At 33.6% G+C, this 24,390-nt stretch overlaps 2 protein-coding genes across 6 annotated transcripts; both read right to left on the bottom strand.

Annotated features, from left to right (window-relative positions):
- Window positions 1-571: 571 nt before the first annotated feature.
- LOC117929717 (pentatricopeptide repeat-containing protein At5g14080) lies at window positions 572-8,807 on the bottom strand. Of its 4 annotated transcripts, XR_004653803.1 has the most exons (4): window positions 7,730-8,807; window positions 7,081-7,504; window positions 6,512-6,920; window positions 846-928 (listed from the first exon to the last, which is right to left on the bottom strand). XR_004653803.1 is itself a non-coding variant. In XM_034850102.1 (2 exons), exons 1-2 carry the CDS (start codon window positions 8,732-8,734, stop codon window positions 795-797), a joined length of 1,788 nt encoding a protein of 595 aa, XP_034705993.1. In that variant the 5' UTR covers window positions 8,735-8,807; the 3' UTR covers window positions 572-794. The 4 variants fall into 4 exon arrangements, 2 of the variants coding, with proteins under 2 accessions (XP_034705993.1, XP_034705992.1); XR_004653802.1 differs by having other exon boundaries at window positions 7,081-8,807; XM_034850102.1 differs by lacking the exon at window positions 6,512-6,920 and having other exon boundaries at window positions 572-928; window positions 7,081-8,807.
- Window positions 8,808-9,528: 721 nt separating this feature from the next.
- LOC117931335 (ACT domain-containing protein ACR6) lies at window positions 9,529-13,499 on the bottom strand. 2 transcript variants are annotated; one of them, XM_034852283.1, is made up of 7 exons: window positions 13,200-13,484; window positions 12,359-12,404; window positions 12,108-12,222; window positions 11,944-12,011; window positions 10,740-11,342; window positions 10,380-10,484; window positions 9,529-10,294 (listed from the first exon to the last, which is right to left on the bottom strand). In XM_034852283.1, exons 1-7 carry the CDS (start codon window positions 13,244-13,246, stop codon window positions 9,956-9,958), a joined length of 1,323 nt encoding a protein of 440 aa, XP_034708174.1. In that variant the 5' UTR covers window positions 13,247-13,484; the 3' UTR covers window positions 9,529-9,955. The 2 variants fall into 2 exon arrangements, with proteins under 2 accessions (XP_034708174.1, XP_034708175.1); XM_034852284.1 differs by lacking the exons at window positions 9,529-10,294; window positions 10,380-10,484 and adding an exon at window positions 10,510-10,648 and having other exon boundaries at window positions 10,711-11,342; window positions 13,200-13,499.
- Between the last annotated feature and the right edge of the window lie 10,891 nt (window positions 13,500-24,390).

The following is a 24,390-nucleotide window of genomic DNA, read 5'->3' as shown; positions in this document are numbered from 1 at the left end:
AGTCCTTCATAAGGAGTTTAACCAAAAAATATAGTACATGGGGCTCGATTGATCATAGGTGTAGATATAAGAATCTAACCACCCCAAAATTTAAGAGGTGGGTGACCTTGAAAGCGCAATGTGTGATCCACATATAAAACATGTTGATGTTTATGTTCTACTACATTTTATTGATGAGTGTCCACACAACTATGTTGGTGTATAATTCCATTTTCTTGAAAAAAAATGCTACCCATGAGAATGAATTTGTTTTATTGCATTGTTAAATATTTTAAATGCAAATACCAAGAACTAAATGAGAAAAAAGATCTCAACATTTAATGGATAAATGTCCTAAACGCTCATGCCAAAATCAATTGAAGGAAACGAAATGATAGAATGACAAGCTGGATTAAATGAAAAGTGAAATAAACCATTCAACCTGATCTCTACCCAAGGGTGAGTTTACAAACAGAAACAAGATTCAAATAAAAAGATGGTACACAAAGAACATCACATTGAATAAGTGAAGGAATTAACGAAATGGTACCTATATTTGTTAGAGGAGCTTATCTACCATGCAGAAGTATGATAGCAATAAAACCTTTGATGGATGAAAGAAGAGACAGGATTTACAATGTAATGAGTGGCACCACTATCAATTATCCAATTGGAATTGTGGAAAAAGAAAACTCAAAGATGTACTTGAAAGATTAGTGGTTGGCTAGCTGCTACCTTACTTGATTCACCCTAGTAGGAGGCTTAAGGAGAGTAACTGTTGAACTTGTTCTGCTGTGAAGGGCAATCCGGAGATGTTATCCTCTATATTGGGCTTGGCAAGGGTGTTCTGGGATGCTTGATTTACAGCTGGTTGAAATGATTCCTTGTGAAATCGATGTCCAGGGGGATAGCCATGAAGTTTGTAGCATTTCTTGATTGCATGACCGACCTAATTGCATTGAATAGAAGTAGGTTATTGTCTTTTACCACCCTTGGAATCCCACTTCTTATTATTATGAGAACCTTCTCTTTGAGAAAAAAAATTTCCACTTTGTTGTGACATGCAGTGATCTAAATGCTTGAATGCTCAGTTGGGGCAATATTTCATTATCTCTTTTCTTGCAAAATAAGAGAATGTGCACATTTAACTAATGGAAAAGAATCCATTAACAAAATTTGTACATGGATTACCAAATATGAGTCATGAAGACCCATTAGGAATTACAAAGAACAAATGGGAAAAACCTGTAGATTTGTTAGTTCATTGCATAAAACTTTAGGTTTAGTATAATAACTAGTAACACGTAATTGATCTTGTCTTAAAGATATAATTGCCTTTTCTATTTCAAAATGACAAGGAGCATCAAGTCGAGAAAAATATTCCTTTAAGATCAGACTAAATTTTGTAAGCACGTTCTCCATAAATCACTCAGCTGGGTAACTCCTTGGAAAGATCCAAGAGTTCACTATGTTATTACTGTGAACCCATTGATTGACATTCAACTATTCATCTCTACTCGTTTATTTATCGATCCATGAATAAACCCAATTTTGTTCTTGGCACTTAGAGCCATAATCATGGCTCTATCCCATGTTAAATAATTTTCACCAATCAATGGTTGAGAAACAAGATTAGAACCTAAATTATCAGAATGATGCAGATGAAATGGATGATTGATATCAACAGTTGCGTAGATATCTACTGTGATTGATGAACATGGAAGACAAAGATGAAAAAAATAAATCCCTTTTTACCACAGATGAATCTGGAGTTGCAGAACTACCAAAGTAAGTAAATGACAGCAAAGTGTCAACTGGCAGAAGGAAGAAAATGTTCTGACACCATATGAAGAAATATTGTATCTGGAATATTGTGATGTGATATTTCATTACCAGAATTATATATATTTATATATTTTCTATTTTGATAGGTAAGTTTTCGTCCCCATTGGGACTTGAACCTAGAACCTCCCACAAACCCTCCCCATTCCTTTATATATATATATATATATATATAAGTACATGGTCAACTTCACGGATTACAATTAATACAAAGAATCTCTGTACAAAGGGGAGAAGGTAGGTCAATAGCAGAGGCAAATATGGAATTTGATATTAATCAATGATATAAATCCCTAATAATAAATGAAAATTGAATTCTTAAGGCAACAAAATAAAGCAATGTTGGACAAAATATGTAACAACAACTACAGCCAATAATACTTCACACAACCTGCAAAGGTGACTTAGAAAATAATATCAATTAAATTAGCGGATCTGGGTTGGATTTATGATGTAGGACAACCCTAGGATGGTTGCCTACAATTAAATAAGGTGGGCTATAGCTTTGATCATTTAAGATTTATGAAGAGAATGGAGAACAAAATTATGTCAACAAGGAAAAGTAAAATGAAAGAGAGAAAAGAACAAGGTAAAGAAGAGAAAAATAGGAAATCTTAGAATCTCACTAAGGACTTCTACGAGGCTCACTTAGAAGAAAAACAATAAAGTCTCATCATTGAAAATAATATATATATATATATATATAAATTGTAAAGTATGTAGATAAATTTGTATTATTCAGCATTTATTCATTAAACTTGTTTTATAGCAGTTGGCCCTATCTATAAGCTTTAGAAAAAGCTAAAAACCTCAACAAAACTATAAAAAATAAAACCAAACCGTTTGCCGTTTGCTCTTCTATTCCTCAAATTGACTCTAGACCCAACAACTAGTTCCCTGTCCACTAGATTAGATCGGTCAAGTTTTGATGGAGATAGAGTCGTCCTCTTCTCTATCTCATAAAGTTGATTAGAGGCATTTTACCTATTACAGAAATGGTGTGATTTGACTTTTTTATTTACCGCTCTTAGTCTTTTGAAAAATATGGATGATTCGGGATAGAGTAGTTAGCCCTATCTATAGGCTTTAGAAAAAGCTAATACCCCGATAAAACTATGAAAAAACAAACAAAACCTTTACATAATAACTTATCAAAGCTCTTATTTCTTCCAAATGTAATAAAATTAAAAGGAAAAATAAAAACTTTCTTTTTAGAATTATAAACTTAAACTTTATCTTGTAATAAAACTTTCTAATAAAAAAGATTTGTAGATTATAAAAAGGACTCAAGTAAAAAAGACTTTTCTGTCAAAGTTTAGAAACTTCTTTTTAGGAGAAATTTGGAAACTTCCCAAATTCTAGTATCTTCCTTTTTCTTCCATTTCTTTTTTTTGTTTTGTGAATAAATATTGAAGATTCATCCCTATCAATCTAATTGCACTTGAAGCAATTTGCCCAACCCTTTGTTAAATGGACCATATTCACATTAGAGGTTTCAACCTATTTAACATATTTAATTAGTTATGATTCAACTTATACATGGACCCTTTTAACAATGGTGTCATATTAACATGATTATAGCTCAATTGTATGATCCATTTAACCATATAATTTCTATATTCTTTTAAAAAAGAATTGTATTAGTAAGTCACGTTAATTTTATTATGTTTTTATAATAAGTTAATTGAGAAAACATTTTCAATTGTAATTTCTATGTGTTTAGATTGTTGAACATGTTAAATGGGTCATGATTGAGTTATAATAATGTCTAATTAACATATAATTTAACAAGTTATGTAAACCAAACCCAATCCAACCGTTTGTTATGTTTATAGAGATCGTATTTTGTTATCTATATAACAAACATGTAGTATTTTGTTCGTTAGAATTGCAACCCAAATAAGTTTTATATATATTATTGACCTACTACCTAACAAGTTAAGTTTTTAGGTCAATTGATAGCTTCACATTGTATTAGATCCGTAGTTATTTGGAAGTCATGAGTTTGAACCTCATCACATGCTTATTTCTTCCAATTTATTAAGCCCACATGCAAGTTTAAAAGAAGGTTGCTCATGAGATAAAATTAAGGCTATAGCTTGTTGATGTCCTATCTAGCAAAATCCACATGGACACAACTTACCATGTGTCTAATATATCCAATGTGAGCTCCATCATAACATGATCGATTATAGAACATCATGTGTCTTAGTATGTAGTAAAACATGCTCAAGACCACTCTCCACGAACATGACATGTAATGCATCTCACCTTTGATCTCCAATGTATGGACAAATCCATATTCTCCTTACATAGTTCCTATGCCATAATGTTATATCATCTGGTCTCTCGTACCTCCAAATATATTCCCAAGCTACCCAGATGCCCACAGAATATGGATGCTCACCTATGGTGGATGGGGGTCTCTATTACTATACTCCTTGGTGAAGGAGACACTACGTGCACTAGAGAAGGTTGATTGTTTCATCCCTGCTATAGGAAGGATACTTCCTCCATAATATTTGTAGCTAGATGATTTGCTACATCTCCCTCAAAATTTCATCCTTGACATAGCACTGTGATGCTTATATGTTTGCCTGAGTTTGGAATAGGGCTCATAAAATGAATTTGGTGCATCTCAATGGTGGAATCAACCTTCCAATCATTGAGCACTTTTGGACTAGTTTAAGGGTCTTGGTTTGGTGTCTAGAGGTTGGATTAACAAACATCAAACTTATCTTGACCAAAATTAGAGATAAGGGACCGGTGTATCTTTATGACACATGTCATCCCCAAAACGTTCTATGTAATAATTGATCCATTAACATGAGAGTTACTATTTTGGAGCACTATAAGAAGGTTCCATTTCCTACCAAACCAAAAAAAAAAAAAATGTTGTTCCTACTTTTTTAGGTTCTCTCTTTGATTCCACTGCCATTCTTTTTACCTCTTACTCTACTCCACTCTTACCTCAGACTACTAAACAACTCACCGATATGGTTGGCCTCCTACAAATAAGAACCATATTAAAACAAGCTTAAATGAGTTTGATATATTAAGCTAGTTTAATAATGTCAAAAGATTTGCTTCATTTATAAAGGAGTTTTACCTAGGTTGAGCCATTTTTAATAACTGACATAACATGAATTGGACATGAACACAACCGATTTTTGCCCCTTTGTATAACATTTTTGTTCTCATTCATAGAATAAGTCTAAGTGTAAAGCATAAATTCTGTTAAATTTTTCACTTAGTCAAGACTTATTTTCAAAATTAATAAAGACAAAAAAAAGTGAGCTTATAATAAGGGTGTGAAATTTCCCTTACCTGTCATAAAAGCATACTCTCGTTTATAAGAGAGCATCGATAGTGAAGGAAAAATAAAAAATTTAAGAAACACACATTTAAGGTTCCAATGAGTTAGGGCTAAGACTTTGCTTAGAATTATGATACCTCACTTTACCTTTCAGTAAAGAAGCTTAAAATTGCAGTTTGTAGGGCATAAGGAGAGGAAAAAAAATTTAAAGTGACTTTACTTGTGTTATTGGGTCTCATTAGTGGAAAAAGAAAAATGAGAAGATAATAGCCTCCTCCAAAACCAAAATGTTCACCTCAAAACAGGTGAGACTTGGAGAAAAATGTAAAGAGAGGATGAAGAAGGTCATGTGGTCCTTAGATCTACTCCTTCCACACTGAACCAACAACACCGTCCCCTCCCTTCCCATATGCATGTATAATTTTTGCCATGTGAGCCTGCTTAGCTTAGAGGTTAGTTTAATGCATTTGCAATATCATTGGTTAGTTTTGAATTGCTGTTTTTTTCTCCATTTGTTGGAATTTTTACGTGATTGATACAGTTACTTGGAAATTAAAGCATATTGAAAAGGCTTATTCTCCTTTCTTCAAAGTTCACCAACAGAAAAATACTTCTAGTTTTAAGGTAACCCTTTTTTTTCTTTTCCAAATTTTTTCATTTTTTTGAGTATATGGTTAGCATCATGCATCATCCAATTGAGTAAATGAGCTGACTCATTTAAAGGATGAGCTGAGTTCAATAAATGATTTGTATTTAAAGTACTAATCAGAATGTCTAAAAACATAGAGCTGTATGTTTGACCCAGTAAGCTTGCCACCCACTAGATCTTTGGGTCTTTCTGAACTAATAAATTTTTCCTATGTCTAAACTACCTATGTTTTTGTGCATTTTGACTGTTTGATTGGGTCATTACCAATGCTTATCCCTTTTTCTATTGGATAGAACATGGCATTCAGGATTTGTAGCCACCATGCTTCAGTTTCTAGGACATACTAGAGAGATCAAACAAGGGAGAGCCAAATTGGTTTTGGCATGCACAGGAATAGGGATTTAGTGATGGACAAGCCTAATATAAACTCAGAGAGCAGTAAAACAGAAGTAGAATAAAAAAAATTGCAAAAAAATTTGATTGCAGGCATTTATTGGAAACAGTGCTGTACAAAGTGAAGGGACAGAGTATATAAACTTTAGGAGTATAAGTTCACATAGTTGCAGATAGAAACCCATAGAATGGTGTTTTATGAATATGAATCAGTTGTTTTTTTATTATTTTATTTTATTTTATTTTATTTTATTATTTATTTATTTATTTATTTTTTTGTGTATACACATGGAATACCCTACTCAATTCATAAATGGGGAAGAGCAAATTACCTGCTGTAAACCTGGATTTGTTGACCCCTTATTACCATACTTAGGAGCCAATATTTATGGTTAAAAGTAAGACACAACCTTCAATTTGTTCCCAAACTATGGCCAGTGAACAATTGGTTGCTAAGTTCTTTCCAACTATCATTGTAAGGAACTGGAGACTTCTCCTGCATTGCTAGAAGCATTTTTAGGATTGGCTCTGGTTTTGAAGAAGAAGCAAGCAATGCAAAAAGCTCTGTAGATATTGTTGGCAACATTGAAGGCAAGGTATCTCCAACCCATTTTATATGTTCAATGGCAGTTGAAATCTCACTAGCATCAGCTAAATATTTCAGGAAAATCACATGGGAGTCTGAATGTCCTACATCATAAGTGAGACCACAGAGCAACTTGGAAGCAAAAAGAAAATTACCTGCAAGGAGCATATGGAATTAACTAAATTAATAACATATTCAGCAACCTTTCAACATGTAAAACATCACATAGAAGAAACAAATGGTTAAACACCACTAACACCAACCATAACATTGAACTTTTTCACATATATCTTTCCATACATATAAAGACTGTACCTTCTTTGCAGATGTAAAGAATAAATGTATTTAATATTGTTTGTGCAAGCATTACATCCTGTTCAACAGACTTCTTGAAAACTTCAAAAGCAGATTCAAATTTCTTCTCCTGACAAAGCCCCTCAAGCAGGGATGTGTAGGTTGTAGCATCAGGGTTTACTCCTTTCTCCAACATATGTTGAAAGAGCCACTGAGCCTCTTGAATTTGGCCTATTTCTGAGAACTTTTGGATAAGGATGTTGTAAGTCTTCAAATTTACACCATATCCACTTGCAAACATCTCATCCCAAAGCCTTTTTGCAGGGCGCAATAGATCCTCTCTACAGCATGCTTCCATTAGACAATTATAGGATGATATATCTGGATCCAGCCCATTCTTCTTCATCTCCTGAAGAACCCCATAAGCTTCTCTCACTCTCCCAGCCTTGCACAAGAATGAAACCATCACACTGTAAGTCTCCAAATCTGAGAAGTAGTTTCTAGAAGACAAAATATGAAAAACCTCCAGTAATTCATCGGCTTTTCCACGCTTACAAAGATTTCTACCCAAATTGCTCAAAGTTAGCAGAGTTGGAAAACTTTCTTTTGAAATCATGAACTTGAAAAACAACATTGCAGAACCAGGATCAATAGATGAAACAGATCCTACCAATGCATTAAGAACATCATTCCCAATTGGGAAATTCCCATTTATAATCACTTCACCCAATTCCTTTGCTTCAGGTATCCGTCTCTCTGAAATCAAACCAAAGATAAACTCCCTATAATCATTCTCCCTTGGAGCTACCCCAAGCTTTCTCTTCTTCTTCAAGACCTTCTCCACTTCAGCCACACTTCCCTTCAATCTAAATGCCTCAGTAACAATCCGATACGCCATAAAATCAGGTTTACATTCCCTGCTCCTTAACTCCTCCAGTAACTCAAAAGCTTCTGACACCCTGGAGACCTGACAAAGCCCGTGAATGATTAAAAGTGCAATAATGGACCCGTTAATTTCGGAAGCATGCTTTGTAACCTCGTCTAACAGACTTAAAGTAGTACCCAACTCAGCATTTCTACAAAACCTCAATATGAAAACACCAAATCCAAGAGAATTCAAAGGGACACCGTGATGAATCATTTCATCAAACACTCTTTGGGCATAAACAACACACCCATCAGATGCAAGAGCAGCAACAAGGGAGTTGCACGTATCTGGTCCAATCTCGCGACTAAGCGCGCTAACTTCATTAAATATCAAGAAAGCATTTTGGGTTCTCTTCCCTATAATCTGTGAGGCAATCACTGATCGATAAACCGAAGAATCAAGCACAATTTTCTGGGCTTTCACATCTTTCAAGAGCCTTTCAACCGCATTGAATTGGCGGGAAATGGAGAGAGACTTAAGGACTGATTGATAGCTGATGGAAGTGTGAGCAAACCCTGGTTTCTGAGAAGCCCAATAGAAGAAACCGAGAGCGAGTGAATGATGGTGAAGGAGGAAGGGGTCGATGACTCGGGCTACGAGTGAGGGACTCAGCAATTCGTGGCACTCGAGTCGATGTAGAGTCTGCTCCAGTGAAGGGCTCCATGATCGAGTGGGTCTCGACTGGTTTGAAGCTGCGATTAGAGCTCGGCTTATTCGAATTGCCGCCTCAGTCGCCGAAGGTTTCATCGTAGAGAGTGGTCGTTGCTTCCCGCCAAGTTGTGACTCCCAGTATTTCCCACTACGAACTTGTAAGGGCTGTTTGGAAACAGACAAAGTACTCATACATTAGATTATTCTTTCAATATTGTTTTTTGAAATTAAATAGGATTTCAATTGAAGATCTATTTGGTAACTTTTCAAAAACAGTTCTAAAAAATTATTTTTGAAACAATTTTCTGGACTTAGTTTTCATAAAAATATTATACACATAAATTATACATAATATACAAATTCTTAAATTATTTTCGATATTTTCAATAATATTAAAGGTTCTTAAATTATTCTCGATATTTTCAATTATTATTAAAAAAACACTGTATAAAAAACTAATTTAATTTTAAACTCAATATGTTTTTAGACCAAATTCTTAAAAAACATTTTCAACTCGGAAACTAATTTTTATTCTAATACATAAAAAATCATTTCCAAGAATAATTTTCAAACAAACCCTTAAACAGCTATTTTTGTCTTTTTATTTTAAAAAACTTATTCTTAAAAGTTATTTTGGAAGAACAAGAAGCACAGATAGGCTTATTCTTCTAAAATAAATTCCTTATTGTAGTAATAGTAATAAAAATGATTGTTTATTCAATTGAATGGCCTTTTCTTGTCAAAATGTTTTTACTTATAAAATTCAGAGTGAAAATCCAATAGACTAAGATAGCTACAACCTCTTCAATAGTTGTGTTACTCTGCTTTCTATGGAGGCTTCAAGACCTCAACAGAGCATTTTTACCATGCCCCACATAAAAAGGAAGAAAAAAAAAAGAAGGGAAGAACCCATCATTAAATGAACCAGGGCTTCAAATTTAGTTTTGATTGGATGAATTCAATTTGCAAGAAGCCAAAGATAACATCCAATCACTAAATTTAGAGGCATCTGTACAATCTTGTTTTATTTTTATTTTTTTGTACAAGGCAAGTAATATCACACTGTACACAGCTTACTAAAAGACACAAGGATATACAAAGACCAGTAGGCATTTTTACAGTATAGTATTTGTGTCTTGAGTTACTTCTATCCAGTATCAGGACATAGCAGTAAACCCTCTGCAACAAGAGGAAGGGAAGACTATTTACATTGTCCTTTAGTCTCTTTGTATGTTGTTTCTTTTTTCCAGAAGAAGCATCTGATATGTCTGCACAGTTTCTACTTATGGAAGTGTATGTATTATGGGAAGGAAGGTATTAAGAGTAGGATCTGATCAATTTGAAATTCTGAAGGGTTCGACATTTGAAGATGTTCCCAAAGAGGAAACTCATTGTTGTCTCTTGGGGGGCCTTTGGTGAAAGATTGGAGTTCTTCACCTGCAGGATGGAGTGCCCAATTTGTTGGCGAATTGAATCAATAATCTGGGGGTTGACTGGATTACCAGTCACATCTGTGACATAGAAGGTGTCTTTGGCTTTCCCACCTTCTGTTGATATTTCTGCTCTTTTAATACATAAACTGTTCTCCCTGAATACCCTGGTGATATCAGACAGAAGTCCAAACCGATCTTCAGTGCGGAGTTCTAGCTCCAGTCCCTACAAAATGAGGAAATATGTGTTAGAGCATGACCACAGGTAGGTCTCCTGAAACAAAATACTCTTGACTCAATCAGTTGCTTACCTCAGATGCTCGCCTTTCAATTGCTGCTTCAAGACACTCTATGACACGTTCTCGCTCAGCATCTGAGCTCATAGGGAGTCCATCAACATGCCTGATATAATATTCCTATATCAAACCAAAATTTGTTTTCAGTCAAACACATTCAAAAGGTGGTAGCAATTCAACATAGCCATTCTGCAAAAATGTATGCAGCAAGTTGACTTTCTGACTCCCTTAAGGTTTAAAATAGTTGTGTTCCCAATTCTACCAAGATTTGCAAACTTGTTGAACCATAGAATTTTCATTTGTTGAGTCATGTTATCAACTTGTTTTGCCCAAACTTCATTTCCAATAATAAATTTTTGTGAAATTTGACCTTACCTGATAAGCTTCCATCCTCCCTGTGTGGACCACTCCATGAAAAACTACATACTGCATGTCTGTTAGAGTGCAGACAGTATCAAACAACAACTTTGGCCGATCTTTTGACCTCATAGTAATCACAGTATAATCCTTCTCAATACAATCCAATACAGTTACATGGGGCCTTGAGCTCTTATCTTTCCCAAGTTCTGTTCTTTCCACTCTTTGATAGTCGCGGTCTGCAAACATAATCTGATGTAACCTTCTCTCCCTATGTGTAAACCCAGGGGGTGAAAGTGTCATTTTTGCTGTCTTCAAGTCATTGTTTCCTTTCAAAACATTGCAAAGAAGTTCCTTTATTTTTGAGAGTCGATTAGGGTCTTCAATTGCACACCCTGTGGAATCATCTGTAACATGAACAACAGCTGCAGCTCTAGCATTGTGTGTCCATATCTCAGCATTCACCACATTACAGTGAAGGTCTGCAAGAACTGCACACACTTCGGACAGTAGACCAGGCCTGTCTGTACCACTCAATTCAATTGAGGTGTGATCTTCAGAGGGCATCACCCCAACAGTCCCTCTCATTGGAGGCACAAAGCTGGCATCACTTTCAAGTGTCTGCAAACGTACAAATAAGACAAGAAACATTTAAGTTTCTGGAACTCTAGCTAAATAAAGGACATTTAGGGATGCCGTGGAAAAGAACAATCTCAGTGGGTAATGATTGAAAACTACTTCTGGTTGTTTGAATGGGAGAGGTTGAAAACTGAGAAAATATGAACTGAACACCAATAACAAGGCCGCTGTTTCAGTTGGATGTGTTGAAATTTCTGTGGAAGCTTTGTTTATGGACTTCATTTTAAAAACCTGGTTCATAGATTTGATTTTTCCTGTTCTTCCCCTCATTGCAGCAGGAGAAACAGCCTACTTGAGGAGTAATATATGCAAAACAATGGTTCTTGTAACTAAAAACATTCTTGGCTAAAGAGACTTCAAAATCTTAGCCGAAAAGACAATGCATGATAATGTAAAATCTTTAATCATCTAACAGGAAAAATAAAAATCTTTCCCTTTTTTTATCCTTTTCCTTTCATGGCATAAGATTTGCATAGGTCACAACCAATTCAATGACGGTTCAGCATCTGTTATGCGGCAAGTAAAAATCCAAGGGATTCCTTGATTAGAAAAAACAAAGAAAAACAGAAGGAAAACTGCTTACTTTTGTGATATAATTGATGACCCCTTTGTCTCTGATTTTGTTTCCATCTCCATCGACCACATTGAACACTGAACATATGAAATTTCAAAGAGAGGAAAGGATGAGGAATCTAGGAAAAGCATTCTTTTTAATACTGATTTAGGGAATTGAACAAAGAACCATACCATCCATGAACCATCCCCCATCAGATGAGATGTATGCTTTGGTTATAACAAGGTTCATGTCTGTAAGAACTTGGACTACTTCCAGGAGAATTCCATGTTTGTTAACACTGTCAACCTGAACAAGATAATACATGTAGTCATAAAACCCGAGAAATTATAGAAGATAAACTAACTGAAATGCACCCTCAAGATATTTCAACCTACTGGAAAATGCCCAAATGAGAAAATCAGCAGCAAAACACCAGCCTTACCTGAATAACAGTGGCTTCCTCGCTGGCATCATTGTCAATTACAACTCTGCAATAACATGACCCAGATTAGATGATGGAGTTTCTCTCTTTCAAAAAATAAATTTCTCATGGAGCTGACATAACAAACCATAACAGTGAATGGTCAATCAATATTCAGAGGAAGATGGAGGAGAAGAAGACAATAAAGGCGCACAGTTCAACCCCAAAGGCAAAATTGCAGGAATAGTTCAATTTTAAAAGCAAAATTGCAAGATTTCAAAGCCTTGAAACAATCCCACCCCACAATTAGGAAAGGAAAAAACTAGAAGATTTCACAAAGACTTCTGCTTAGATTCTGGAAGCTAAAAAAAAAGGAAAAAAAGAAAAGAAAAGAAAAAGGAACAACCCAAACAGGGACGATTTGATTTCCATAAGAAATCTGAAAACAACATAAAACTTGTAGAAAACTCAACCCTCTGTTTGGTTGCAGAGAAAACAAAGGGAAGGAAAAGAAAAGAAAAGAAACGAAAATTCCAGACTCATGTTTAAACATTCGATCCAACTAAAGCAAATAAACAGATTTTCTTATGTGGTAAGAATCGAAAAGCCCAAGTTGAACAAATTTCCCTGCTTCCCCCACATTTCATCCGCAACCAAAGGTAGCCTGAGCTTATCTTCCCCATCCCATTCATCACCTTGTGATAAAACCAGAAAAGGCAAAAAGGAAACCAGAAAAAGCTACAGCCACAAAAATCTCAACCATAACACCATAATCACCCAAAAAAAAAAACACCCATGAGACAAACCCAGAGAAATCAAAGAGAAAAACAGAAAAAAAAAGGGACAGGTGTGAGCAAAATACCTGGGCGGGTTCATCCTCCTGATAAGCTTAGCATACTCATCATCCATGGCCGAAAGTAAATTTGCGCAAACCACGCAATAACTCGGTGTAAAATAGGGAGATGGAGCACCCACAAAGCCAAAATCCCAAAAGAAAACGATAGTGTTGAGATTCTATACGCTATAGAATGGTGTCTCCAACATTGAAGGAAGACAAGTCTGGATAGAGAGAGAGAGAGAGAGTGAGTGAATTACTGAAGACGATAGGGAGGGAGAAAAAGGTCGACTTGAAGGTAAAAGGCAAGAGTGACCTCAGACCGTTAGATTTGCCCGGAGGCGTTTTTATATCAATTTACCGGTTATGATTGGTCAGACCGGCGGTTACTTTCTGCCCGCGGTTTCAGAGTGAATTGCGTGCGTCCACTTACCCTTTTCGCTAATAATTTTTTGGGGGTGTTTTTATGTGTTAAGTATCCGTACGGAAGGGTGGAGGATTCGAGGCCACGTGATGGTGAGGGAAGTGAATGGCACGTGGCAGGTACAGATCGGTCGGATGTTTGCCGGTATTTTAGCGGCAATTCCAGCGTGATCCACTGGTTTCCTGCCCACGTTAATTCAAGTGCCTAACTACTCGGTCTTGGCCCCTCTACCCAAAATACCCTTCATCCCACCCCAACCCAAGGGCAGTTTAGCACTTAATTAGATAGCTTTATTTTTAATTTGAAAGGATAAATAAATAAACACATGCTTCTTTAGATTTGAAAGATATTTTTCTGTCGGTCATGGAACAGCCTAGAAGATGTGATCTTTCCATCAATCTTCAAATTTTATTATTATACATAATGGAAAGTTCTCTAATTCTAAAATATTTTTAGAACAATCATAATTTCAAAACTTATTAACAAATATTCTAAAAAATTCCTAATTTAGAGATAAACATAATTTTAAAATTTAATAAAAATAATTTTTTAAATTAAAAATATAATGAAAATACAAAATATTCTCTTCCTAATTTCTTATATTAAGCATCATAAAAACTTACCTTAAATTTTATAACTTTGAATAACTCAAATCTCCATATAACCCGTATCCAAATTTAATAAAATCCTATCTTGATAAAGAAGTAAATTGCATCTAATTAGTAAAAAATAAATAAAATATTTTTAAAAAATTAGTAATAATTTTTAAATAGTTTTAAAAATTATAGTCTTTTTAAAAATAAACCTGTATAAGAATAAAAAATAAAAAATAAAAAATGTATATAAAATATACAAACTCAATTAAGATTGGTAACATGGCATGAGGCAGAGGGCAGAGGTCAACCCCAAATTGTAAATAGACTCTAAGTGGAGGTAGGCGCTCAAACACCATCAACCCTAACCTACCCATAAACCTATTCTCATTATTACTACTTGATTTTTATATATATATTGGATTGCTAAAATAATGATAAGTTGAAGACAAACCTAGGGAAATGTGATCCATTAGTTTATTGCCACTTCCAAGTCTTGCTACCCTCCCTCTATGCTCCTTGTTCTAATTCATGACCGCCAAGGGTGACACTTGAACCCTAATCCTGAAATTTTCTCATACCAAATTGGGAAACACACGGGCTTGTCTATCCCACTCTCCTGACAAAAATATCTTTTTTTCCTTTTTGGGGTATGGAAGGGGAGGGTATTATAGTCATTTCAAGTAGTAAAATTATTGTTGGGTAATAGTTCTGTAAAGTTGACACCCAGGAGGCTTAAGCACTTGGAAGATTCCCTGCAATACTGGAGCATCATAATCAATGCTTTCCACATAACGTGGACGATCTGTCCTGAAAATGGGCTTGACCAGCCCAGCCCAGCCCAGTCCAGCCCAGCTAAGCTAGCCTAAACCCTTTTATCTTTTTTCCCTTTAAATCAAAGAGAAGTTTGACTCTTAAGATTGTCAACATCAGCGTGAACCGGTCCAATTATTTACGGCCACGTGGTGGAGGTGTGAAATATGAAATTTCTGGAAAAAGAGTATGGGATGATTGGGCTTGGGAGGATGGAGGGTGGATATGAACCGAGAGCCGCCCAGAAGGGGCCCACTTAGAAGATGGGTGCACACTAAGTTACATAGTTTTAGTTTGGTGGGCTAATAATGGAACAAAAGGGTGGGGCCCATTTCCTTAATGTTGGAATCATAATATACTGGCCCAACTTGACAAGGGCGGTGTTTACTGGATGCAGATTGCTGACATGGCACCTTTTCCCCAGATATTTTTTATTTTATCAAAATTTCTTCAACTTCATTTTTTTTCCCTCTGTATAATTATTTAAATTATATATTCGATAAAAATTTAAAAAAAAATTCAAAAATGTGCAGAAAAATGACACTTTTTTAGAATGTTGGGGAAAATAGTTTTGAAAAACAGTTTTTTAAAATTGTTTTGTAAAAAATTGCTTTGAAAAACAGTTGTATGATAAGAATATGATTTGGGGAATAAAGTGGAGAAGAAGATCAGGATGGAAAGAGGCACAGGTGGAAGAGGGAGGAAAACACAAATTGAAAGTAGAATATCTGGTTGGTTCCAGGACAAGGTGGTGAGCCCACATCGAATCCAAGGATTAAGACGTTAAAGTTGATATCTTATATGCATAGAATTTTAAATAGATGGAGCATTGACTAAGACATTGCATTCCAAGTATCCCTTTGAAAGTCATACATTATTGCTATTATTCTAATGGCTTAGCAGCCCCCTCAAGGGTTATTTCCCTGTTTGGATGCACATTAAGTTTGCCTCCAACATGGAAAACCCATTCAACACTCTTCACACGAATATCAAATTCAAAGATTCCAAACACTCCTGTAAAGATTTAAGATTCGGTTTTGTAAAACATTAATATTTTTAAAAATAAAATACTAAAATTATTTTTTAAAACTCTTCTAAAATAATAATAAGTAAAAACAACTCAAATATGTTATAAAAAAATATCATATTTTTTATTGGTGACAATAAAAAAACATAAAATGATTTTTAGTTATCAAACTTGTTTTCTGTTTTATAAAAGAATTACAGAATTTTGGAATAAATTTTGATGATTTGCTTTTGGAAAAAACAATTGGGTAAGAATACTTTCCATACATCATTATTTTTTTCTTCCCTTTATGTACCCTAAGTTTTTATTTTTTTTTAATTCAAGATATTTTAGGTGTAAGGGTTATACCAATTGTTGGGATGCAGCTAAGAACACATGACAAAAATGTGGATAAATCATAGGATGAATTTACTACGGCTTGTCTATTCCGAATCTTGACTTTGTATGGCAAATTATGATTCTTTGCTTTATCAGAAACTTACACTACCTAAAGTAGTAGAATTCTTTGGTAGGTCCCTTTTTTTAACAACTGGGTATGTGATATTATAACTTAATAAATCATATAATATAAATATATTTATACTAAAAGAGAAATAATTCCCTTTCTGCAAATGAAACCCACTCATCTGACAGCACAGCCCCTTCAAGTAATGGAGTTGGTGATGGAAAATATGGAGTGCAAGTGCAACAAAGAGCACAAGGCATGGGATTTGAATGGCTTTGTGGCATCAGATCAGCGTCACCCCTGCAAATGAATGAGTTCCACCAAGGATGATGCCATCACGTCAACATGACAAAAGAACCCTCGAATAAATAAATGAAGGAAAACTCTCAAATAGAGAGTGAGGGTTTACTTGAGATGTGAATGGAGGAGATGGGGTTGTTGCTTGTTTGTGGTTATTGGGTGATGTTGACTGAAAAGGTTAGAGGTGGCTGATGGCTCTCTCAATCTCAACGCCCCAAAATCTGATAGTGGGAGTTGAGTGTCAGACTCAGCAATGAAGGCCTTTGGTTCGATCATGGTTTTTGCCCTTTTGGCTTTGTGAAATGTAGGTGCGGAAGGGACACTTCCATTTCCACTACACATGTACTGTGTCCACGCTATATTCTCTTAGTGGGTCGTCCCCCCTTTCTTCATATCTATGTGCCTTGCTCCCTTCTTCGGTTCTTCCGGTTAAAAATATGAAATTGAATTAGGGATTCATACACAGAACCCACCCCCCCGGTTGACACCTCTCATGAAACCTTCTGAAATGGGCCACCTAGGCTACTTCATAGGCCCAATGGGCTAATGGGCCACTCCTTACTTTTGCTTGATTTAGATCAGGCCTGGGCCTTGCTCTAGGTTTCGTAAATTGGAGTCTGTATCTGGTTTTTTCCCCATTTAATGTTTTTCTTATTGTATAATTCAGTAGTTTCTGCCCATTTCATACATATACACATGATGTTTTGGAAGTGATTTTGGTTAAAACGTTTCTTATTTGCAACATTTTTTTAAGCGGATATTTTCATGATAATTGCTATGATGTTCATGAATGGTTCAGAATATTACAAAGATTTTAATCTTTGGACCGTTAGAAATGGGGTTACTTCGATAGTTTATACAAGTATTTTTGCATCACTAATTACTACAATTTTAGATACATGATGGTATGGGATTATTTGGACTACAAGATCAAAAACTAAATTATAGAGCAAGATTTGATAAGTAATAGCCAACAAATTGGAATTCATTTGTGAAGTTGTATGTTACAAGAAAAGAGAAGTTGGGATACTTAATTAGCACGAAGAACAACCAACTATTTTTTATCCTTGTTCTTTACTTGGGTAGAGAAGAATGCCATGTTGATGTCATAGCTTCTTAATTCAATGACTTTAGATATTAGTGTCACTTTCCTTCAACTTCCTATGGTTCATGCTATTTGAGATGTTGTGGTTCAAACATATTTTGATGGTAGTGATGCTTCTTAGATTTATGAACTTAGGCGCAAGCCACATGTCGACCACTCAACCATTCTGAACATGATCGTGTCGTCCAAAGAAAACTTGTCCATACTCCAATAATGTTTTCTCTTCCTTTTTGATAGTGAGTAATTGTTCATACCCCTAAAAAGCTAATATGAACTAGCTAAAAGAATGATACGGTGATTTAACAAGTGTAACAAATCAAACATTTTATACCTTTCTCCTAAGCCATGATGAATTGAAAAACTTTGTCTTAGTTTGATACTAGCTTTTTATCAAAGCGGAATTGTCACATAAATTTTTGAAGTCTCTTAAATATTCTTCAAGAGACCGTGACCTTTTCTTTTTAGTCATCCAAATTTTTTTAGATTTTTTCTTTCTCAATTGTAATTAAAGCAATTACTATTTAAGGGAAGTCCATGCCTCATATGTCATTTTAATACTAAAGATCATCTTCAAAACATCTTCTTTCATGGTTGCAAGAAGCCATGGAGTGACAATTCCTTCATTATTGATTCATAGTTGGTATTATGGGACATGACTTTTATTTCCTTCATTATTTTCAATTTCTTGGATATTAAGGTTAGTTTTTTTGTGGGTTTAAAGAGAAAGACATGGCTTACAAGGATATGTCAACCCAACATTTGACCCTATGGATATTGCATGCATGTCGCTTAAATAAAGTCTAGTTGATTTTTTAATTGCATGGAAAGAACATGGTAGTATGAATTAGTCGAGATGGGATAAAAAACAACATTGATATTGTACTTGTGTTTCAAAAATAGTTGTGCATAGATCATGCATGTAAGAACTACTTTTGAAACAAATAACCGTTAGGAAAGAATTTAGAAAACCAAAAATAACCTTTAAAATATGTTGTGATTGCAAACTTCAAAAACCATTTTTCTAAAATACACATTCATTTTTTTATACAAGGTGTGAGTGTCATCATTGAGTGAGAACACATTATCACTTTGTGAAAAATATTGGTCAACAAGGTTCATCCAATGTCGGGATCAATAATTTGTTAAGCTTAAGAATGTTATGCCTATTGAGCTTGAGACAATCATTTCATACAACCTTTTGTCCTTCATTCCAACACTTAAAGAAGAGCAGAGATATGTTACTATGAGTGATCATGTCTTGTTCCAAAAGAAGTTAGATTAATATGTTGAGAAAATCGTACTTTTGTTTAACCAGGGAATGATCAGGCTTATGGTTGATTATAAAGTACTCACAAATCTAAGGATAACATGCCTTATTGCACCATGATTTTACATTATCATCGGGGAGCAACTAGAGATGAGAGGAATAAGCATGGACATGAATATAAGAGCTACAAAAACCATGATGGAGGTGAGTTTGGTATCTTAAGACATCTTATCAAGGTTTGTGTGGAGATAATAACTTCAATGGTTGCTTTATATAGAGCCACTACCATTTTAAATAAAACATTAAAATCAAAGTCATCCAAAGTATATGAGACATAAAAATGCACATGTTTGGAAAGTCATGGAAATTCTTTACATGAACTACATGTTGTAGGGATATTGCACACATGTTTCTTGTATCAAGTTAGGTTGATTTTTTAATTGCATGAAAAGAATGTGATAGTATCATTCAATCGAGATGAGATCAAAAACAACATTTATGCTATAGTTGTACTTCAAAAATAATTGTGCACAAATTGTACACCTAAGAACTTTTTTGTAACAAATAATGAAAAAATATGAAAAAACCACTCAATGTAAAACAATGAATGAAACTGATGTAAGAGTTTATAGACAATAGACACTTACCCAACTGTAGTTGAATTGCAGGTGGTAAAACATCCTTTAACTATCCTACTTCTAGTCATTATGTGTTGGGATTGAGCTCTTAAAAGTAAGAAATAATGCAACAAAGTTAGACTTAACTATCCCCTTACTATTCTTTTAGTGTATTGACATTGATTTGAGCATTCAACCCATGTCTCTTATATTGTACATGACTTAGCTGCATTAGGAGTTGTACAGAAGATACAAGTCATAAATTCCTTGTAAGTAGATAAGTTGTCCATAGTTGGTTCATGAATTTGGGCAATCCAATAGAAACTGTAGTGCACCACCTTCTAATTGGAAGGATGATTTGTATTAACCGCCAAGATAGGTTTCCCATGGTGAGTGTACTAGTATATGTGATGCACATTGAACATGACTTATAGTGAATCATGTCACAAGGCTATCAATTGTCATGATTCATTAAGATATTATACTGCATGGACTCTTAACCTTGAGAAGATATTAAGTCTGTGTCAAAATCAACAGGAGACTTTAACCTATGGGTAGGATCCTAAAGTAGTTATATATCCTTATAGGTTGAGTTACTATTGAAAGAGACTGGTAGTAATAAGTATTTTCAATAGAGGCACCATGATATCTTATGAGATTAAGATAGTATGTCCCATTGGGTGATCCAAAGGACATGTGATCATACATTATGTTGTCATAGTAATTCCTTTAGTGGAATTTAACATATGCTCCTAAGAGTTAGAGCATGTTGTTTGATCATATAATAAGTAAGATTTGCAACTCAACAATTTGAGAGATAATCTTGATAGGTGATAGCACTACTTTGTTAGATTATAGACACCAGTTCATGGGAAGTCTGCTTGTAGTAGATAGTAGGTCACAGACTAGAGTACTTGGTGTCTCGTTGTAATATACATAAAGTATTAGAGTGCAGTTGACTCTCTGTAGTGGAATATTAAGTCAATTTTAAAATTTAATTCTAAGGGAGTGAGTATCCTATGTGTCATAATGGTCCCCACTTTGAGCTAATATTCCTTGATGACACGATTTATAAGGGTTAAATGAATTTTTTACTTCACTTTTGTGCATAAGGACGTTTTGATAATTATGCAAGATTCACAGGGATAAGTGAGTGTTATCTCTAGACTAAGTTAATTAATTAATTATGGTATTGTATGACTAATTAATCAATTGGGAACTTTTTAGGTTAGATGAAGTGACCCAAACCCATGATGGACTTAAATCACTTAAGCCTAATAGGAAACCTAAAAATACCCATTTAAAGATTAGGGTTTCCATATCCTGTCATTCTCTCCTTCAATCCAAAGAGAAACCCTTAGTCTCCACCTTTGAAATCTTCACCATCTTAGTGCCTAGACACAAGAAAGAATCATTGGGTTAAAGATCATGGTGTTTACTAGATCCATTACGACTTTAGGGTTATCTACATCAATTGGAATAGATTTGAGAACATTCGGATCAAAGGAATGAGACATTATTCTCTAGATCTATGTTTTTTTTTTTTTTTTTTTTTATGGTATCCATATTGTTTTTTAATGCATGTTTATTTATTACAATAGATTTAAAGAGTCTATGATAGATTTATATGCACCCTACACGATCCAGTGCATGAGAACAGAGTAATACGAGGTTCCCAACACTATGGTTTTCCAATCTCATCGCCCAACAACATAATATTCTTTAAACCACTAATGATATGAACATTCTTACTATAAGTCCTTGCCTTTAGATATATTACATACCTTTCATTTCTCGATCCTTAAGATGTTGCATTGTTACTCCTATTGTTATGTCATCCCCAACCTATTATTTGCCATCACAATATTCATTTGGAGGTTGGTAAGAGCTCTACTTAACCATTTTTAAGCATTGACTTAGGTATACGTAGTGTTGGGATCAAAAGCTTCATTAAGTTTAAAAATGATGTGCTCATAAAGTTGGAGACAATCTTTTCATGCAGCATTTTCTCGCTTATTCCAAATCTAGAAGCCTAACTATGTGTTATTATCAATGTTTGAAATATCGATAAACATGGATATATCGATACTTGAATTTTACGAATATATCGGAAATATTAGATAATTATTGTTTTAAATTCATGAAAATGCTTAGAAAACTTTAAAAAAAAAATGTTAAAATAAGAAAGAATACATATATTAAATTTATTTTTTAAATGTAAATGACATAAATATGATTAAAGATAATATTTATCAATTTTTTTATAAAAATAGTTTAAATTCCTTTAATATATTTATATCCATTTATTTTAAAAATTAAAAACCACTTTTATTAAAACATATTTTATTACATTTTAAATAAAAAAAATTAAATTGATTCACATAAAATAATTTGTTTGAGATCTAGTTTCTAAAATTTTATTACAAATTTGTAGTTACAATTTTTTCTATTAACATTAATTAATTAAAATTATTAATAATTATATTAATAATTTATCTTATCAAATTAATTTTAATTTATAAAATATTAGAACTTCATTAATTGCTTTTATATTTCAAAAATTTTTAATAAAATTATATTTTTAATATTTTAAAATAAAAATATTTAAAATGAAATAAAATTAAAAGGATAAATATAAAAAAAATATTTTAAATTGAAGTGATAGTGATTTTTTAAAATAGGATTAATAAGATAAATATGAAAAATAGTTAAAAATAAAATAATAATATAAAATAAATGGATAATATAAAGTTAAAATAAAAAATAAATTAGAAATGAATAATTTAAAAACAAAAAAAATGATAAATATTTTTTAAAAAACTGGCCTTTTTTCGAAAAAGTTGCTTAAAAATCAACTATTTTTCCAAAACAAAAAAGATAAATATTTAATAAGAAATGATTTTTTTTTTTTTTTAAAAGGATAAATATTTTTTTTTAAATAGAGTTTTTTTGGCCAAAAAATTGCCGATTTTTTTGGGGATTTTTTGCTCGCTATCCTCCCCACGCGAGACTTTCAATTTCACTGATTTTCCGATTTTTTGCCCAACCGATACTCGGTAGCCGATTTCGTTTGACCATCTTTGATATGTGAAATATCCCGAATTTTCAAACCTTGGTTACTATGAGTCATCATAACATAGTCCAAAACAACATTTATGTTGTAATTGTGTTTCAAAAATAATTGTGCGTAGACTAAGCATAAGTTGTGCATGTGTGAACTATTTTTTAAACAAGCAACTTCAAAGAAGAAATGCGAAAACCAATATTTTTGGGTTTTTTATTGTGAAAAATGACTAATTAAATTACGATAATCACCTAAGATTGGGGAGGGGGTTGAATTGGGTATTAAGATTTTTTTTTAAAACAATCAATTATATGCAAACTATGAGAGAAATGATAAACAAAATAAGAGCAATATAAAGAAGTTGAGAGAAGGAGATTTGCAAACACTTTTATAGTAGTTTGACAAGTCACCTACATCTATTCTCATGATACTCCACATCGAGTGAGAGCTCCAATACTTTCAAGACTTTTAATAGTCAAAATCTTCAAATTCTTTACACATGGATTCTTAGATTCCAATGGACCTTCACAAGTTTTTCAAATAATCAACTAACTTGAATAAGATCTCTCACAAAGAGTAAGCTAGAGGGAATTTAAGAATTCCAAACCTAGTGGCAAGTTAGGCTCTTTATACAAGAAAAAACTAGGATGGATTTGAAAGTGTACAAAAAGATTTACAAGTTGAGAATTCAATGCACTTATAAAAGAGAATTTATCAATTGAATATAGTTGTTCTCATGCCCATAAATGCTTTACTACTTTTCAATATATAGTATTCTAACTTGAGAACCCAAATAGCCAAAAATAGGTCTCAACCGATTGAGCAACTAGTTCGACTAGTTCACTAACCGTTGAGCATTTAATGCATAAGCAAGTGATTGTTAAGGCTCAGACCCTCAATCGATTGAGCAACCAATTCAATCGACAACACCATAATTACTAAAAGAGGGAGAAGATGACGTATGCTCCTTGATTGGTCAAGCCTTATTGGCTCAATTGGTTCTAGCCTCCTATACTGATAATATTATAAAGTGCTCAAATGGTCTGCTTTGAGATCTAAAACCTCTAATAACTTGTGAAAACATTTTTAAAACCTTTTAGAATAAGTTTTGAAAGAATTTAGCCTAAAATTTTTATTGAAAATAATAAATCATCCAATCTAAGATAAAAATGATTTTTTTTTTTTTTTTTTTTTTTTTTTTTTTTTTTTTTTTTTTTTAAGTTCAAGGGTGGATGAAATTGATACTTTAAGTGCATAAAAACGATTTCAACTTAAGTGCACCAACAAATACTTACACAATGTCCTAGATCAGTTTAAGTCTTCAAGGATTCCAAGTCTTCACAATATTGATCTTCTTCTATAGATGTTTGAGCTTTCTTTGAATTTTCACAAATAAACTTGAAAAACTTAACTTAATTTGAACTATTAATAATCTTAACCTTATCTTGTAATTAGTAAAATCCAATTAGGAAAACCCTTGGACTAACATTTGTCTAATTTAAGATATTTCTTATCAATAAAATAAATAAGAAGAGATTCACAATATAAACATTTTAATATCTT

This window comes from Vitis riparia, chromosome 14 (genome assembly GCF_004353265.1).
Source record: "Vitis riparia cultivar Riparia Gloire de Montpellier isolate 1030 chromosome 14, EGFV_Vit.rip_1.0, whole genome shotgun sequence".
Classification (NCBI taxonomy): Eukaryota; Viridiplantae; Streptophyta; class Magnoliopsida; order Vitales; family Vitaceae; genus Vitis; species Vitis riparia.
Note: the sequence above shows the minus strand (reverse complement) of the source record. Positions and strands in the feature narration are given on the sequence as shown.

Excerpts from the sequence above, each read along its gene's own strand:
- LOC117929717 (XM_034850101.1), bottom strand. The coding sequence starts at position 8,734 with ATGAAACCTTCGGCGACTGAGGCGGCAATTCGAATAAGCCGAGCTCTA. Across the intron at positions 6,921-7,080 it reads TCTTTACATCTGCAAAGAAG|GTAATTTTCTTTTTGCTTCC; the intron begins GTACAGTCTTTA and ends TGCTCCTTGCAG.
- LOC117931335 (XM_034852283.1), bottom strand. The coding sequence starts at position 13,246 with ATGGATGATGAGTATGCTAAGCTTATCAGGAGGATGAACCCGCCCAG. Across the intron at positions 12,012-12,107 it reads TGGGGGATGGTTCATGGATG|TGTTCAATGTGGTCGATGGA; the intron begins GTATGGTTCTTT and ends TCATATGTTCAG. Across the intron at positions 10,485-10,739 it reads GGAGGATGGAAGCTTATCAG|GAATATTATATCAGGCATGT; the intron begins GTAAGGTCAAAT and ends GGTTTGATATAG.